Raw genomic sequence first — 19171 nt, 5'->3', positions numbered from 1 at the left:
GATGATTTTGACAGTTTCAATAATATACTTTTACTTTTGTTGTGTAAACTACACAAAAAGTGTATTTTCTTCAGACCTTTACTGACAGCATATCTGTTTAAGAAAAATCACATCCAGCTGGCACGGTGACAAATACCTATAGTCTCAGCACTTGGAAGGCAGAGGCAGGTGGATCTGTGTTCCCGGTCAGTCTGGTTTACACAGCAAGTTCTAGGGCAGTCAGGGCTGCACAATAAGACCATGTCTAAAATAAGAAAGAAAATCACATTACTGCTGGCGCAGCCACACACGGCATAGCCTTCACTGTGCCTTCTGTGCCCACAGCTACAGCAACAGTGCCTGATGGCTGATGTCAATTTCTATAATGCAGCTGTGTCGAAGTAACTGCAAGCTGAGCGTGCGTTATTACAGATTCCTTTCCTTCCCGATAACAAGGGAATGTGGCCTGTGACATATTTTATATATACACAAATACATACATACATACATATACACAATTTCATTTTGTGAAATGGAACAATTAGAAACTTTTTATAAAAAGTTTTTTGAGAATCTTTGGCTCCAGTGACTTCTGTGCTCATCAAATCTTCACACGTTTAGATTTTATGGCTGCATTATTTATACTATGCTACACTGGGAAGTGTTTCTGTCACTGTTCATACAGGTGAACTCAGAAGTTCACAGTCTAACTCGCTACATTTCTGTCACTGCTCATACAGGTGAACTCAGAAGTTACACAGTCTAACTCGCTACATTTCTGTCACTGCTCATACAGGTGGACTCAGAAGTTACAGTCTAACTTGCCACATGTCTGGGAAGTACAGTCCTTTACTCAATGCTTCTCCAGGAAAGGCGAGCAGCGCCCAGTGCTGCAGCTCCAGTCCCTAAGGACCACTATTACCCACAAAAGTGAGGCCGCCATAGCGTTCCTCAGTGATCATTCCCAGCCGCGGCAAGAGAGGAGAGGAGGAAGGACTGTGCAAACACAGAGGCTAACTTTTAAAAGATAGGGCTAGATAGGATAAAATGGGTTAAATAGTATAGAAGTGGGCAACAGTTAAAACAGAGACAGCTCCCAACAGGGCAAACTTCACCAAAACAATTTTTATTTCCAGTGTTTAATTGGGTATGCACACAGGCATGACACAGGTTTGGATTTAAGTCCTCATGCAGAATTATATTCTTCTCAGGAAGAAGCCAGTTCCATCCAGGATCCACTATCTACACATCTATGTTACAACATTTATATCAAATCTGGTATCTGAAGAAAAGATACACATAGAATATGTTCATTTAAGTTATTACGTATTTTACAGAAAGATTAAAAATTCAAGTCACACAAAACTCAGAACTGTATTAAAAGTTTGATATAAAACGAGATCCACATGGAATGACTAAAGAATGGAGGTTCTGTGTCCACCTGTGTTAAAACCGGTAAAGGTAATGAAATTTGTTACTGGTAAAACGCATTCATTTATTCAATGTAAGTTATCTAATTTCAACAATATGGCACCCTAAAAATCAAATGTACTTTTATCATAGGCACTTTTGTTAGTGAGGAACCAAAAGGACAATTCTGTGGCATGAGCCAGCAATTTTTCTTCAGTAATTTGGGGAATCTACTATGTAGTAAGTTGCAACAAACACCCTGCTTATTTGTATACAACTATCTGATATACCTTTACATGTGTGTGTGTGTTCTTCTGGCTGCAGTAATGCACTGTAAAGCTATTTCACAGTGCAAAATGGTGAATCCAGCCCAAACCAAGGCTGCATAATAACAATTCTGGTACAATAAAAATATTTACAGAGTTACCGAACTGTGTAACAGTAGCTTTTTCTTTCTAGAGTGGACATACCCAGCTTAAAGACAGGGAGGAGATTCCACCTTAGTACTGGGACTTTCAGACAGTTTGTGAGGGTGGGTGTTGGCTGCAGAACTAGCATTTTGGCTTATGTTCTGGAAGCTTTCTCCATTTATTTGGTCAGGTGACTGTGGTGGTGTGGAAAGAGGGGGCCCACCAGCTGATGTCAAGGTGCTAGCAGCGCCCCTGGCTTCGGACTGCTGAGAGAGGGGTACTTGGGTGTTGGCCGGTGTGCCCGGCATGCTGGAGTTCTCGGCCTGTGACTCGCGGCCTTCTCCTCGGCTCAGGTCGGAGGCGCTGGTGCGGATGCGCTCCCTGGCGAGCCAGTCTGAGATGGAGAGGTCCTGGGCAGAGCACTTGGGTTTTAACCGATTCACAGCTGAAAGCTCGGACTCTTTGTCTGCATTCTGCTCGTGTGCTTTCCAGAAACTCAGGACGCTGATTTCAGTAGCATCTCTGTGGCCTCCGAGCGTGTGTCTGCGTTTGATGTTTTTCCTTTTCGCTGTCTCGGCAGTAGGTTTTTGATTCCCAACTCCGAACATGTCATCGGCCGGTGCCCTGGGTCTCAGTTTTAAGCGATCTGCTATTTTTGTTTTCCAAGTGGCCTCCTGCTTTTCGGATTCACTTCTGCTGGGTGTCAGGAGGCTTCCTGTCGACTTGCCCTTCTTCATGACGTCAAACACTTTGGCCAGGGCAGGAGTTTCTTTCTCGGTCCTGGTGTCTCCAGGGCTCCCACTATCTGACTTGAAGCGAGCAGACTTCTTCCTAGACAGCGTGTCACATTCGATCAGCCTGTGGGAACTGAACTGCTGCCTACGGCTGTCTAAACTTGGTGTAAGGCTTCCCTCGGTGCAGCTGGCTTCGCTGCCTTCTGAGTTCCTGCGGCTCACCCTGGCAACCTCCTGTAGCTTCCCTCGGAATAGCCTGTCCGAAGTCAGCGCGGTGGGGAACACGGGGAACTCGCTCTCGCTGTCTGTCTCCACCGGCCGCCCTTCACTCACCAGCTCGCTCCTTTCGTCATCAGCCTCATCCCCTTTGCTCTCTGCCACTGACTGCACCTCAGGGCTCAGGCGGCTGGAGTCCAGGCTGGTCAAGTAGGTAGCTGATGATGTAGTAGAATAATCTGAGGTGATGGTGCCGGCATTGGCCAAAAACTCACTGTGCTTGGTTTCTGGACTGGTTGATTTTTTGGTGGAGGACCTCGCCAGCGAAGCCTGGGAAGACATGCTAAGCAGAGTGCCCGAGTCAGACCCTGTTTCTTCGCAGGGGGGCTTCTGTGTCAGAAGAGATCTGGGGCTCTCCTTCAGCACGGCCAGGCGACTGCTGAGAGTTGGTGACCTGTTGCGTTTGGAGCTGTGTGGTGGGGAGGGCTCTTCGGATGGCATTTTCTTCTCCTCCTTCGATACACCAGTGTCTTTCTTGGCATTACTGTCTTTGGCAATGACAGCCCTCTGCTTTCTTCCTGATACCTCATTTTCTTTTCTGGACTCTTCTTTAATCTCATTGTGACTCTGTTCCATATTCTCCTTCTTAAAAAACACACTGTCCAACTCATCTTCAGAGCTGCTGGGTTGGGCTTTCTCTTTGGGCTTTTTCCTCTTACGACTAGCAGCTGCGAAGATGGAGGACACAAGCAGTTCCCTGCTGTACTGATCCTTCCCTGATCCCCAAGAGCCCTACGAAGCAAGCAGAAAAATGAGATCATGAACACTGTCCAGAGTCTTGGCAGGGCTGGCTTAAAGTTAAAGTCTACCAAAGCGCCAGATGCATCCACAACATAGTCTGCTTATTTTTTAATACTCACTTTTAAACTTGTATCAATGTTAGTTTTTTTTTTATTTAATCACATCATAATAGATACATTTCTCTTTCAGGGAATTAGTTCATGCTTAGGGATATTAAGGCTTCCCAATTCCTATTAATTTCCTCATTGGTTTTTCCCACCCATAACACTCAAATAGTCCTACTTCCTTTATCTGGTCTACAAGTAGAGAAGTTAAGAGGTATTCTGCCAGGTGTGATGGTGCACACCTGTAATCACACCACTCAGGAGGCTGCCAGAAAGAAGACAAGTCCCAAGGTTGCCCCAACTACAGAGTGGGATCCTGTCTCAAACACCCAGAAGGGAAACAGGTAAACAGCATTCTGACACTTACTATCCAGACATGATTAGGTTTGCATGACTAACTGTGGACAGTATATGGTACAGGTACTGTACCTAAGGTACTCATTCAGCTGAGGGGAGTCTGGTTCCCATTAGCTCCCCAAGACTGGATCTTCAGGGATTTGCCTTGGGTAAATCAAGTTATTAAAAGCTTCATCCATCTCATGTAACAGCAAAGTAAAAAACTCAAAGGACATAGTTACCCAAAAAGTTGTAAATTCTTACCCCAAAACACTGCAGCGCACTGCTAATGTAAGAGTCACATGCTACGTATCAGAAGTTCTTGATGACAGCTATTTAAATAGTTTGTTTGGGATGTCTGCCTGCCAAGTAAGAGGTTGGTGGGCAGGTAAATTAGCCCTTCTTTTTAGAACACAATCTTCAGCAAAGAGAGCCTAGCAGAAGGCATGTAGAGTAATGGATCAGAAAATACATGCCTAGTACAAAAACAAAACAAAACAAAACAAAACAAGCTAGCCTGCTATCCTGATGTCTTTTGAAAGGCTGCTGCTCTATGAAAAAGGGCAAATCACAGATCAGTAGGCTTGTGCTTGTGCTTTTCTACACAGTAAAGGACTTCTCAGCCACAGTGCCTTACTATGGGCCACTCCTGTTTCCTCCATGTTCTCTTTAACACTGGACCGTGGCTGAACCTGAGCTGAGGGGGGAACTGGCCTCCTGTCTCCAGCTTGCTCTGCAGGACACAAAGGATGTATTCATTTTCACACCTCAATTTTACCAGTCACAGAAGAAGCACCTGGATTATATCATCTTTAAATTCTCTAATTCTGTGTGTTGGGGAAAAAGACTTTTACAAGTTGGAAACAGTGAAAATTCAAATATGTTATAGGCTTAGTACAAAACAATGCAAGATGAACATACAGGGAAAGAGGTGTATGTCTAGTGAGGGGGAGTAGGGATTTCAAACATGTCTTTCTGATTTCAAAGTTTATCGCCTGAAGTTGGGTACAGTGAAACACTTGGGAAGCTGAGGCTGGAAGAGTATGTGCCCAGGCTAGTTTGGACTATATTGTGAGACCCTGTTCCAAATAGAAATTTGGCAAAAGAGGTTTGGGACGTATTCTAGCTCTAGAGAGACCAGGGACATGACAATCGAATGTAAGTGATGATTTCTGATTATTCCTGAACGGGGTTAAAAGAATATTCAGGTCATCAGGAAAAGTTGCATAAAAAATACATTATACAATGATGTATCATGCTTGTGTTACATGCCAAGCCAATGATGATCAGACTTATGTAGGAGAATGTTCTGGTTTGTGGGAGACAGGGCTGCACTATTTAGGGTTGGTGTCATCCATATTATAATTAGCTAAGTAAGTCTGTGTGTCCGTGGCCCGAGTGATACACACACACACACACACACACACACACACACACACACACACACAAATTTAGCAAGCAATGAATCTAAGGTAAAAGGATTGTAAATATGTGTTTAAACAAACAAAAGCCCCAGTGGATGTGCTAATCAGCTTTAACTGTGAACTCGGCCAACTGTGGAGTCTCCTGAAAAGGCAGTCTCAGTTGAGGGGTTGCGCAGGTCAGACTGTACTATGGGCAAGCATGTGCGGGAACTGTTCTGATTGCTAACTGAGTTGCGATGGCTCTGACACTGTGGGCAACACCATCTCTAGGCACATGGTCCTGGCTGGGCAAGAAAGCTAGCTAAAAGCATAAGCCCTTGAGTAAGCCAGCAAGCAGTATGCTCTGTGGTTTCTGCTTCATGTTCCTGCCCTGACTTCCCCTTAGCTGCTTTAGGTCACGGTATCTGTCACAGCAACAGAAAGATGAGAAGTGACTTGGTGGGTAAAATCACCTGCCAACCTGCCTCCAATCCCTTGGACTCACCAAGCTGAGAGAACCGATTCAGTTCACTGTCCTCTGACCTCTATGCGTGCACTAGAGCATGCATGCACACATGCTTGAAAACTATTATTCCAGCACCTTTCCATGCATGGAAATCCTTTTTTATAGGTACTTTGATCCCTCATTCCTCGTAGACTCACAGATTCACTTCATACTATCTTTTTTCTTTTTAAACGACCCATTGAGTCCAATTTGTGCTAGAAGGATCTTTTTATATATGTGTGTGTGTGTGTTTTGAGACAGAATCTCACTATAATAGCAACGCCAGGCTAGACTGGGTTATCTTCCTGCCTTGGACCTGCGCCATCATCCTGGTTTATGCAGATTCTTTATCCCATTCTCTGTGTTTTCACTGCAGCTTTGGAGCCTGTCCTGGAATAGCTCTTGCAGACCAGGCTGGCCTCGAAGTCACAGAGATCCACCTGCCTCTGCCTCCCGAGTGCTGGGATTAAAGGCGTGCACCACCCCCACCCAACTTCATGTTAGTATATTTTTGACAGTGTAAACAAGCCACTGCTGTCTGCATCATGCTAAACTGTTCCCACAACTGCAATCTTCCAGCTCAAGATCTTGTACTCTCCAGCCTTCTTCTATTCCAAATTAACTTCTCCTCACACTGGACTTCACTACTCTGGCTCCAGTCTGATCTACAATTGTATGTTAGTGATAAAAGCTCTCATACAAAGACACGATGAAGTGTTTTCAAACTGTACACACAACTCACCTTAGATTTTGTTGAGTCACTAGTAGCTGAATCTGTGGGAAGTAAATAAAATGCAGTTAGTGGGAGCCAAGCCTCACCACTTTCAACAAACAATGCAAAACTTATGAAGAGGACAGGCACAGAACAAAATGTGAAAGCAAAACTCAAAACAACAGAGCACAGTGGATAGTCAGAGCTCACAAAGATGCAAGCTGCACCACAGAAAGCCACCGCCATGAAAGGATGCTGTGAATTGTAGGCAGAACCAGCTCAATGAGAGGAATGGCAAAGGAGCCCTGTGCTAAACAGAAACGGAATACTAGTGTCTATCTTTCTAAATAGTGAATCTAGCAATGAGGAAGCTTGAACACCACTTAAAATCATGTCCCACATCTTGCATCTGAAACTAATACACAATGAAGGACTTTCCAGACTGCCGGCTGCCCTAGCTACAAATAGAAACACTCACACCAGTGTGCATGTTGATTTTTGTCAGACTGGAATTTGTATAAACACACCCAGATGTGAATGGACATGACAGAGGCATCAGGGTGGCCTTGCCCCCAGGTCACTTTTGGTTTTATTAGATGATGCTTATTTTTGTGCTCGCTCCCAGTTTCACATCTGTGCAGTCAGGGATCCTTTTGGTTAGTTTGGTTAAATTGCTACCAGGTTTGTAAGTATCTATTAACAAATGCTATTATGGAAATGGAAAAATGGAGACCATAATTTTGCTGTCTGGCAAAAACTCAGATTATACAATTATAAAGAGGGTAGGAAGGGGCCAGCATGATGAAGAATAAATATCAATTTTAGAATTTTATCTTTGAAATATTGGGAAAATTATTTTCAAAATTAATGAGCTGGGCCCATGCCACGCCCCTTTCAACACATGGCTAAATGCTTTATGACTTTAAGAACCGGTGGACCATACCATGCTATTTCTCCTCAGGGTCCGCTTCAGAAATAACAAGAGACAGCAGAAAAACTTTTAAGAGAGTAGCAGTGATCTGTTTACAATATTCTTAAGAGACTTTACACCACAGATCAGCTATGTTTGCATTTACAAGAACCGGGGGTTTCTGCAGACAAGGCAGCTACAGTGTGGACAGCAGTCCTCCTTCTTCCTACAGTTCCAGCTGTCCATCAGGGACATCACAGAATCCACTAGTGACATTACCGTGTGATAGACTCCTCCCACTTCGCCTGTGCAACATCAGTATAGATTTGCCTGTGTCAGTAAGTGCTGAAAAAGCCCTTTAGAGCCAAAACAAGAACTAGAGACAAAGGGAGAACATTGTGTGAAATAGCATGCCAGATTAGTGCAACAGTTTGGCAGGAGACGTTTCCATCAAGAGCCTATTAAACTCTAATACTTAACCAAGCATTAGGGTGGCAGTAGGAGAAAGAAGAAAATCAAGGTCAGTAGAGCGACTTAGACTGCGACGTCTCTAGTGACAGATGACACTGGATTGCGAGGGGCAGCTCAGACTATATAGCATGCTGCTCTCACAGAACTGGCCCCAACCAAGAACTATGCATTCAGTCTAACCATACTTTCTGCCGTCACAGCAACCACATATCCAGCAGCATATATCTGTTTTACCTTGTGATGACTATTACATGGAAACTGTGAATTAAAAAAACAAAACAAAACAAAACAGTGGTTTGCATGCTCATTGCTCTCATCTTCCCGTTCTGACAAACATCACAACTCCATGCACTGTCAATGGCATTATAGTCACTGGAAGGTAAGTGAGGTCAATCAGAAAAGGCAGATCGCAGCTTTTATTAGTAGAAAGGAAATAGAGGAAGGGAAAGAAAAGAACTCATAGTGGATTGTTACTCATGGCTGAGTCACTGTTTCATGTTACAGGAATGTCAAATAACCTAGACGTCAGTACTGCCCACACAAGAGTTACCTGGTACATCTCCGGGGAGCACGCCTGTCCTTCCGATGTTGGTGAGTAAGTGATCTATGTTGGGTACTGGCTGGGAGTCTACTGTGCTCTCCTCCTGCACTGTCGTCTGTGGTTAACAAACAAAGACCTCTTCACCGTCTCTCCAAACAACACTTAGTAGAAGATACGCATTGCTATATGGAGCAGGGGCTTAACTTCACATTGGTTAGACACCACTAATGGTGAAGTAGGTACCAGTTACACACTCATCAGATCAGCGACTGGGCACTAGAGACCTGCTTCCTGGGCACAAGGCTGACAAGAGTACACAAGGCAGAAGATCAAGACTGTCGTGGCATCAAGAAGGAGCCTGTGTCCCACAGGAAAAGAGCAGAGCACACGCACTGACAATACTTACGAGAGGTTCTTCAGCGCCCTCTTCTGTGAAAAACCAGTCATGCTAAAATTTAAAATAAAAAAGTGAGAATAATTAAATAACCCTCTAAGTGTATTTCTATCTCGGGGAACAGAACAGGAATAAGGGAAATGTCAGAGGGGAAAGTAGGTGCAGCCTTCGTCCTACCAGCCGTCAGCTGCGATGGAAGTGAGGCAGTGCCAACTCACATGCTGGATGAGGGTCTCTACGATTCTGTACTGGTCAGGCATGTGTGTCACCATGTGGGTCATGTTGTCTTCTGACGTTCTCACTAGAGTTGGACCAAAAACGATCGCTAGGTTTCTTGGTTCCATCTGAAGGAAAGGAAAGTGAAAAATTAGATTAAACCTCTACTGCAGGTCTGGCACTGAGTAGCTGAAATTTATTTCTGGAAAGTTCTTTTTATGAAAACCACAAAGAATGGATAAAGAAAAACAAATTCTTCCTAGTTAGGGTTTTTCTGAGCAAATCCTAAAATGATAACGGATGATGGTAATTGATTATTTGTGTTTCTCCAAGGTATCTTTGACTAGTATGAAACCAAATCAACTGGTTTTAGTTAACAGATATCTGGATTGGTTGGGGACAAAAAAGAAAAAAGTGAAATTAAAGAATCTGAATGTGGCTGACAATGGGGGTTGACTGAGAAGCCATTGATAAAGGCACTGGGACTGTTTCTACTGCGCGTACTGGCTTTTTGGGACCCTAGTCTATTTGGATGCAAAGCTTCCTAGGCCTGGATGGAGAGGGGGGAGGACCTTGGACTTCCCACAGGGCAGGGTTCCCTGCCCTCTCTTAAGGAGGGAGGGGGAGAGAGGAGGGAGAGTGGGGAAGCAAGAGGGGAATGAATGGGAGTAGGGGAGGAAGTGTAAATTTTTGAATGGAAAAAATAGAATAAGGAATTCCTCTTAGGAATTGGAAGGAAGGGACAAAGGACTTGGGAATAAATGCAAGGTTCCAGATTCTTTTGTGTCATACATCAAAATCTTTAACAAAGGAAAACAAGTCAGAAATATCTTTTCTGATGAACTTTGACCTCATCCAAATCTCCTCAAGTTCTGGGCTTTGGCTCCCTGCCTTCTTAGCCTGAGATTCTTATCAGTTTGCATACTCACTGACAGACTCTTCCCAATTTGTTTAATCATGATGGTCACGAGTTCTGTTGTGTCTATATTATGTTGAGCTTAAGGTTTGATTAAAGTGTTAAAACTTTAGCCAATCTTAGAACTCATCAGGGTATGAAAAAAATTAATCATCAGGATCCCATATTACTAGATTATTTGGGAGGCACCAACATGTGTATGTAATTTACAGACAAGGAGCCTAAATGTCACTCATCTTTTAACCAGTGTTATCATAACATATGGAAGAAAAACAAAAAATAAACTCTTACTAGATTTAGGATTTTCCTGGACTATTAGAAAGGATTTGGGCATGGCCATGTTTGTGTCTCCTCTTGGAATATTCAGTTATTTTGTTCCAACCCCTGTGCTGGTACGGCAAGAATGGCCCAAAGCCAAAAAAATCTACCACATCAAATGCTTAATGTCAGACATTTAGTAGATTCCTGCCTATGGCTTCATTTAAGTCTTTAGATCCAAAAAATTAGGTCAAGAAAATGTCAAGGAGCCGGGCGGTGGTGGCGCATGCCTTTAATCCCAGCACTCGGGAGGCAGAGGCAGGCGGGTCTCTGGGAGTTCGAGGCCAGCCTGGTCTACAAGAGCTAGTTCCAGGACAGGAACTACAGAGAAACCCTGTCTCAAAAATCCAAAAAAAAAAAGAAAAAAAAGAAAAAAAAGAAAATGTCAAGGAAATAAAGTACCATATTGTCTTCAACATTCACTATTAATCCAGAAAAAAACTCTTAAGAAGCCAGTGTGGTGGCCTTTGCCTATGGCTCCAGTGGAGGCAGGAGGATGCAAGAGGATAAGGACAGAGAGGCACCAAAGCTGAGTTCAAGGTCAGCCTGAGCTACCTGAGATCCTTCTCCCAAAACAAAAAACAAACCTGAGCCAGGTGTGGAGGCTCATGCTTTTAATTCCAGCACTAAGGAGGCAGAGATAGGATTTCTAAGTTTGAGGCTAGCCTGAGTTTACCTAGCAAATTCCGGGACAGTTATACTGCATAGAAACCCTAACAAACCTAACAAACAGAACAACAGCAACAGCAAAAAGGCATTGTGCAGCCTAGACACCCGCTAACTGATTCAGTTCTGAGGCTATGGTGAGTGGAACTGCTCCCCGATTTCTTCCTCAGTATGTCTGACACTGGTACATAGGAAGGCTACTGAAATTTGGACCACGCCATCTGTCAGGGATAATCAACTAGAAAATACTCCAGCTAGAATTCGCTTTTTTTCCTTCGTAACTCAACAGGATCATCACAAAACTGTAAATAATGACCCAAGTTAGAAGAAGAATCATTTGCAACCTCCTGATATAATGGACTTGGGTAACAATCACTCACTGATTAAGCAAAAAAATGAAAAATGAAGACTAAAATGGATCAGTGAAGTACAATGTGGATCTTACCCAGCTATTTAAACAAAGAACTGGAAAGACATTTAAAAAAAAAAAAAAACTGCTTGAGAAAAACCGAACATGAACTGAATATCTGAGAATACTTAGGTAACTGTGGGTGTGTGCTTGACGCGGTGTTAAAGGAAAAAAAACCTCATACTGTTTAACTGGAAACTAAAGAAAACACTACTCTTCAGCGAGGATCATCTGCTGCCCTTTGGCTGGCTTAGCACGCACATATGGCACCTATTTAAGGTAGTGACTGAAAGCTGAAAACAGTAAAATTCTGACTCTCCCATTTTTCTTGCTGGATGGATGTCAAGTGACACATCTCCAATGAAGTGCTCTTCACAAGAGTGACAGCGGCTGTTCGTGGGGCCTTTGCTTCTGCGCGATCTTCAGAAGGACCCAGCCAGTCCAGTCTGATGCCTCTTAGGCTTCCTCTGAGTTCTCAGCACAGAGTGATTGATGAAGGCCAACCCTCTAACTGAGGCTGCTGAGAGTGTATTTCCATAGGCTGTACCTTGCATACCTTATTTTTTTCTGAATTTTCTGCCACTGTCTTCAGATGAGCCGAAAGAAACTTGAGTGTTTCGTAATGATGTTCAGGCAGGTCATGAATCTGAAACATATTATTTTCAGAATGGATTTAAATGCTGTATTTGAATTGCACCTCCCCAAATAAAAAGAAATACCTACTAGTCTTTTTAATGTCCTCAGCCGATCTAGAGGGTCTTCCTTACGATTGGCCTCAATGAAGTCAGCATATTTATCTGGCAGTGGTAGGAACAAGAGAACAAATTAAACTGCTTAGGTCAACTGCAGTCCCCTTTCTCAGAGTTTAATTTTAAACCACAATTTAAAATGTGTAAGATCTTGTCTATCTTTAAAATATAAATCTCTGAAATTTACATGCTAGATACGGTTTTTAATGATCTCCAAGCCTTTCCAGAAAACAGAGAAGAGTTCTCTCAATGTTCTTCAAAGCTACTGTCTAGCATCCATTCAACCTGTCCATTATCCCCACCTCACACCAGTATCTAGCATGGGGTCGGACTGAAACAATGACATACTTAGCTTGATGACAAACATAGGTGAATATACATCTTATTCTCATTTTACTGAAGTGGATCAACTTTTTGCAAATGATTTTTTAGCAAAATTTATCAAGACTACAAATGAACAAAGTCAGTTCTCAATTATGCTTTTCATTAAATTTAGACCTGAGATAAATGCCATTTCTTCATCCCTCATATTGCTTTCCTGGTTAGATTTATTATGCCCTGGTTTCCCGCAGACGGTGAGCCTTCTCCTCTGGCATGGTCTGAGGGAACTAACTCACCATTCGTGAAGAGAGGCTCAGGCAGCTTTCGGAAGAAGGATTTTAGTAAACTGCTTATCACATTCAGATCTCGCCATTTCTGGATATACAAAACAGAAACAAAGCATTTTTGTGGTTAATATTATAGAAGAAAAAATGGATCAGTTATTCAAACAGAAATGAGCTTACATCATCTTGTATATCAATGTCAGTCATCCCCTTGTTGAGTTCTTCCTGCATGCTTGAAATGGCTGCGTTGTTCCCAGGAACTCTGTAAATACCTGTATATTCAAGACCTCTTTCTTCAACTAATTTGCAACATATGTCAACAATCAATGGAATATACTGCAAAACAAGGAACCAGCATTTTATTTAACACAGTACAAAAGTTTGAAAATGAATTCCTACTGACCATTTCTGATTAAATTACTACTCTAGTTCAGAGTTAAGATAAAAAGCTTAAAGATAAAAACTGTCCAACCCAGTTATACTAAGGGAGAAAAGCGCTGACCAGATGAGCATGCACCCCCTTTATCCAAAGAACTGTAAACTCAGGCCCTGCTATGATGGTCACTGACTGGTCTGAATGGTTGGGGTCTCCTACCCGGTTGGTGTGGGCAGGCGGGCAGTCATCCAGTCTAACTCCGAAGGTCCCTGTGGCGGCTGGCTTTTTCTCAAATGTCTTCCTCACAATGCTTGGAATGCCTCTTCTCCAAGTGCCTTTGTCTTTGGGTGGACTGGTATCGTCTTTTGATTGTTATTGAAAATAAATTGACATTATAAAAAATGGAAACAAGACTCTTTGAATCACTTTAAAAGCCTACTTCACCGATGCTTGCATTGACTGCAGTCTTATAACAGTCTACGCTTAGCACAGAATTCTCCTCCGACGCTGTCATGCCTCCACCCCCACCTGACTGTCAGACACACTCGACTTCTTTACCCTCTCAGAAAGAACCAGAACCGGCATGTCCTTGCCTTTGTCTGACAGTGACGCCTGGCCATTCACATCGGTAAAGATGTGACTATCTGCTCTCCTTCCCTTTCTCTTGATTACAGGGAAGGATGCCTTGGGCCTCACCTTAAAGGAAAAAGTCCAATAAGCTTGTTCCATGTTTACCATGAGTTTCGAGCTAGCTAACCCTGGGTCTGCTGTAAAAACAGCACCGTGAAGAGAGAGCATACACACACAACCCAGCTTAAGCTGGTTACACTTAGTTACCTCTGCTGAGAAGCTTCCGCTCTGACTCCTCCTTTGGAGAATGTGGGCTTTGAGTTTTTGGCTCTGATTTAGCACCAAGCAAAGTCTGCCTGATGCTAAGACTCTGGCGAGGTGTTTTCGGCAACTGTTCTGTTTTGCTGCTGAAAGAAATGAACATTTCTTAACAACTGCATATTTGACATCTAAATTAACCATAGGCATGTTGGGATTCTCACCTCATCAGACTGTTATATTCTTTGATTCTTCGACTAATTAGATCTCTGTTGGTAACTCCCGTGTCCTACAGAATGAGCAGAAGGCAACATTAGAAAGTATGCTAGCAGACTATTAGAGGCAGAGGGTAACTCCTGGGTCTGAAGCTTGCTATGACATCACTTTATTAATACAAATGCCATGACTTATTCTCGGTGGAGCTGTCACCATGTGGCAAATGGTTCAAGTGCCTCCTCCCCTGCAAATGAGTTTGCTGTGTATTTTCTGTATATATGCAATATCAGTACAGTTTTTAGGTAACACTGATTCAGTAGATACTGAATTAATATGCTATGCAAAATGCATAATTGAGGAGCACAAAGCCAGCTTATCTCTAATACCAGAATGAATGATCAGCATTCAATAATAATACTACTGAGTCAAAATGGAAAAATACACCAGAATTTATTAATGCTTAACTTGTAGGAATAGTGAATTAAGAGTTAAGTGGCATCAAGAGGGGCAGGTCTTCAAGAACCTGCTTTGTCCTATTTTCTGCTCAAAGGTGAGCAAACAGGAGTAACTATTTGTAGTTACTGTGGTTACACACTGTCACGTGTCTGCAAACATTTTTTAAAATACCTCTTATTTTGAATGTCATGAAATACATGTAGGCACATAGGCAGGAAAAAAGATTCTTGAAAAGACTGCGCTCTTTTTGGCTATCAGATTATTGAAACAATGGTTCTTAAAAAGTTAACCATGTCCCGGGGCTCTCATGCTAAATGAAGCAAAGGCTAACATCATACTCCATGTCAGTAAGAGGGGGCTTGTCTCCCAGAAAGAGATTTCACTCAATTTTGTGACTTGTCAAGGCTGAGCAATGATGATGGACAGGACCACACCTTGACCAGGACTGCTTAGCTATGCATGCCTTTCTGCCCTCTAAACCTAACCCTCATGCAGGATTCTCAAGGATGGACTGGAGGCCACTAGAGCTCTTCGTTCCTCTTGCCAACACCCATACTGAATGACTCTCTTCTCTGCTTTTCACTATTATGTTGCCTAGGCTTAGGAAGACAAATTGCACATGTTTTCTTTCCTATGCAGACACTAGACTTTCATTTTCATATGTGTGCATGTATGAGGGTGGGTACAGATCATGGAATTACAAATAGGACCATGAGTAGGGAAAAAGAAAGAAAAAGGCAACAAAATGTTACGTGGCATGAAAGTGGAATGTAGGCTACCTGAAGAAAGAAGGGGACCAGAAGGAAAGGGGGTGAGGGAGAGGGAACAACAAAGAGTTTATATGAAAATGCCACAACGTAGTTGGGCAGTGGTGGCGCACGCCTTTAATCCCATCACTCAGAAGGCAGAGGCAGAGGGATCTTTTGAGTTCAAGGCCAGCCTGGTCTACAGAGAGAGTTCCAGGACAACCATGGCTATACAGATAAATACTGTCTCAAAAAACAAAACAAAACAAAAAAACACAGACAAAAATAAAAGAAGAAAATGCCATAATGTATCCTAATACTGTGCAGGCTGATTAAAAAGCTCAAGCAACTGTTTTAAGCTGAAATCTACCCTTCAGTTTCCTGACACACAATTCAGCTGACTGCAGTGAGCAGCGACAGAGCAAAGGCAAGGCAGGAGGCACAGCAGCCCAGGGAGGCTGTCCTCGCGGTGCGAGCCTTTCAGTTTTCATGTGCGCTGAACGATGGGAATGAACAGAGGAAAATCGAATGTGCGGCTGACTACGAGCACTGAGTACCAGGCACAAGGAGCATGACGAATGTGCAAAAAAAACCGTGCTGACGATATGGTGGGGTAAGGAGAAGCTTGACTTCCATTGTATTGAAAAATACTTTGACTATTAAAATTCTTACTGCAAAAGCAACTCCTTGATGGTATAAGCCAGAGACTCTCAAAAATGTAAGGCATTATTCCTTAATTTTAAAAAAATGCCTTATAGCATGATTTTCCATAACACACGCTTCTTTAGAAACCCATGAGCATACCAGGATATAGTATATTTTTACCTACACAATTCCATTTTAAAAAATCATTTCTTTGCCTTTACATAGTAACTTGTCTTTGTAAATGTTTTTGCTGTAGCCTAGCCCACAACCATACTAATTTCAGCATCTAGGATAAGTGGGTAGTAATTTGGTCAAAAGGGTTCCTGCAGGTTTCTGTGCCATGTAAGAAGCTGCAGCACCCACAGACACTGGTATCCACGGAGGTGTCCTGACCCCCCTCACAGGTACCAGGGACAACACTAATCAGAAGGTGACATGGGGCTCCTGCCTGCAGTTTGCTGTGTCTGAAAAGATATGAAGAATATGAATATCCTATTTTTCTTGTTTAGCAATAGTACTTTTTCAATAAATACAAATAATGCAGGTATACTTGAATTTTCTGCTTTAACAACTGAAAATAGTGTATCTTATTTTTTTATAAAAATAATCTATTCAGCCGGGCGGTGGTGGCGCACACCTTTAATCCCAGCACTCGGGAGGCAGAGGCAGGCGGATCTCTGTGAGTTCAAGACCAGCCTGGTCTACAAGAGCTAGTTCCAGGACAGGCTCCAAAACCACAGAGAAACCCTGTCTCGAAAAACCAAAAAAAAAAAAAAAAAAAAAAATCTATTCAATGCTTTAATAAGTGTCAAATTTCATCCACATCCTTTGAAAATCATACCTCTTCATTTAGGTTGCTACTTTCCTGGATAGTCTTGATCCACGCTAACATGTCGTCTCTGTCTTCAGCCTGGAACAGGCACTCACAGTCAGATGTGGTGAGTCGGAACACGTTCCTCCTCTTCGTCTCACTGTACGAGATGTCTATCAGGCAAGCATTGACACTGATGGGCTGTTCTTCTTCGGATGGCGTTGTCTGCTCTCTTCTGTCTTTGTACAAGTAAAGGGAATGGCCCCGAAGTACAACATACATCTGTTTCCAAGGCCTAATGCTGCCACCAACACGCTGGAAAATAGCCAAGTGGTCCATGTCTATGAATATGCAATAAATACAAGGCTAGAGCTCTGAGACAGGATCGGGACTAAGCAGTGCCTTTCAGATGCGGTTATGTACATGGGTTAGCAATGTCTCATTTACTGAAGACATAATGAAGAGAGGAAGGATAAAAAAAATGTCAGATTGCTCAGTGGGAAAAGTTGCCTGCTACTAAACTTGATATGAGTTCTATCCGGAGACCCACATCCAAGGGAACTTGACTCCCACACGCTGTGTTCTGACCTTCACATGCTTGCCATGGCACAAGAACAATCACATGATACACTTACACATACAATAAAAGTGTAGCTAGACATGGTGACTCATGTCTGAGCACACAGGAGCCAAAGACTCTGAGTGTGAGGACAGCCTAGTCTACTTAGCAGGTTCCAAGCTATACAGTGAGATCCCATCTAAATAAACACATAAAAATTTTAAACGTAGTACTTTTTCAAAACAGTAGAGGTGGCTGTGGTGGGTCAGATGTGCATGAGTTGGCCCAAGGGCATGAGAGTAGGAAAACCGATCCCTTCCCTTGTTGCCTGCCGCAAGGTGAGCTGGCCAAGGCAGTGCTGGGGAGCTCACCCCAGGGGTAATGTTGAGGGAAAGTTGGCAGCTGATCAAGCCAGGTATCACCCAGGCCCAGAATGAGAGGTATGACTTGGCTCACCCCAACATCCACCTCATCTATGAACTAACCCGGGCGGACCTGCAGATCCAAAGCTGCAGGATCTCCATGGAGCAGGACAACATCAGGGTATCCAAGAGGAGTCCCGGTATCGATAGGGCAGCAGAAACCAGAGGCCCTGAACCTGACCAATGACTGTGCAGCAAACACGTCCAAGTAAAGTCTGGACCACGGGGTAACTGTGACTCGCTGTGTGACATGACAGCTTCCACACTGAGATTTTTCTTTTTCTTTCCTATTTTTTAAAATTTATTTGTGGAGGGGGATAGGAAGAGTAGCAGGGTAGAGGGTGGACACAAAGGTACAGGGAGATGAATGGGAATGGGCTACATGATGTGAAATCCACAAAGAATCAATAAAAAGCTAAAAAACAAAAGGTAGCACTTTTTTAAAATGTCACATATATACCAATTAGGGAATATATTTGCATCAACTTCAGATGGGAAGGCAAAATGAACAACTAAACCCAAATACATGCTACAGAAATGTATTAAAAGTGGCCATTAACTGTTTGCTTTTATTTTTTTAATAACGATTATAGGAACACAAAAGTAGCAAAGAAATTTTCATGACTAAAAGAAAGAAATCCAATAACATACTTTTTTCCTTTTGGTGCTAGGGGACTGAATCCAGAGCAGTGTTCAAGTGCTCTACCATTAAGCTGTATCTCTGACCAGAAAAAAACAAACAAACAAAGGAAAAACAAAAACCATAATACAAGTAAAACCCAAGTTTTAAAACAGGGGCATGATCAACACCCCAGAAGGAATGTTCCTGAAACAACACATAATGACAAAAAATGACATCACCAAAATTATCAGCTTTGCAGGGTAAAGCAGGAACATCCATATCCAAGGATGTTTGCAAATTTAAATTCTTTCACAACACTAAAATAATTCTTATGCAAAGATTTTATTGGGTTGGATTCTATTTACTGAAGCACCATGTTGATACCACTAAACACATTCATATAATTCAGTGTTTATAAAATAAAATGAAATGAAAATTAAAAAGAACTAGGCTAAATATTTTTAGATGCCAGTAAGGAGAATTGCTATCTAGTGACTTAGAGGACTCTCTGATAACCCATCCTGGTAAAAGAGACGAGAGTTCCTCCTTAGACCCCGATTTCCTGTTCACACTGGCACACTACAAGGCAGTATACTCCACATAGAGCTGGTGCTCAAGATGAGAAGCAGAAAACGACCCCATTGATGAGATTTCCCTTTTTAGGAATGCCTGGGGGCCTCACAAC

General features: G+C 42.7%; 1 protein-coding gene across 10 annotated transcripts in view; it reads right to left on the bottom strand.

Annotated features, from left to right (window-relative positions):
* Window positions 1-1089: 1089 nt before the first annotated feature.
* Arhgap21 (Rho GTPase activating protein 21) overlaps window positions 1090-19171 on the bottom strand; it is a 131010-nt gene continuing 112928 nt past the window's right edge. For 6 of the 10 annotated variants that reach the window (XM_057787950.1, XM_057787944.1, XM_057787945.1 and 3 more), the window contains 13 exons: window positions 16914-17198; window positions 14234-14298; window positions 14019-14158; window positions 13401-13543; window positions 12986-13141; window positions 12818-12896; window positions 12175-12248; window positions 12008-12097; window positions 9145-9270; window positions 8939-8980; window positions 8542-8647; window positions 6641-6672; window positions 1090-3541 (listed from right to left, as the gene is read on the bottom strand). In XM_057787950.1, the coding sequence (XP_057643933.1) occupies window positions 1865-3541; window positions 6641-6672; window positions 8542-8647; window positions 8939-8980; window positions 9145-9270; window positions 12008-12097; window positions 12175-12248; window positions 12818-12896; window positions 12986-13141; window positions 13401-13543; window positions 14019-14158; window positions 14234-14298; window positions 16914-17198 (3015 nt within the window). In that variant the 3' untranslated portion in view covers window positions 1090-1864. The remainder of the gene's footprint in view (window positions 3542-6640; window positions 6673-8541; window positions 8648-8938; window positions 8981-9144; window positions 9271-12007; window positions 12098-12174; window positions 12249-12817; window positions 12897-12985; window positions 13142-13400; window positions 13544-14018; window positions 14159-14233; window positions 14299-16913; window positions 17199-19171) is intronic. The other 4 variants (XM_057787947.1, XM_057787952.1, XM_057787943.1 and 1 more) reach the window with 1 other exon arrangement.

This window comes from Chionomys nivalis, chromosome 13, assembly GCF_950005125.1.
Source record: "Chionomys nivalis chromosome 13, mChiNiv1.1, whole genome shotgun sequence".
Lineage (NCBI taxonomy): Eukaryota > Metazoa > Chordata > Mammalia > Rodentia > Cricetidae > Chionomys > Chionomys nivalis.
The sequence above is the reverse complement of the archived record's forward strand: the minus strand, read 5'-3'. Positions and strand labels throughout refer to the sequence as shown.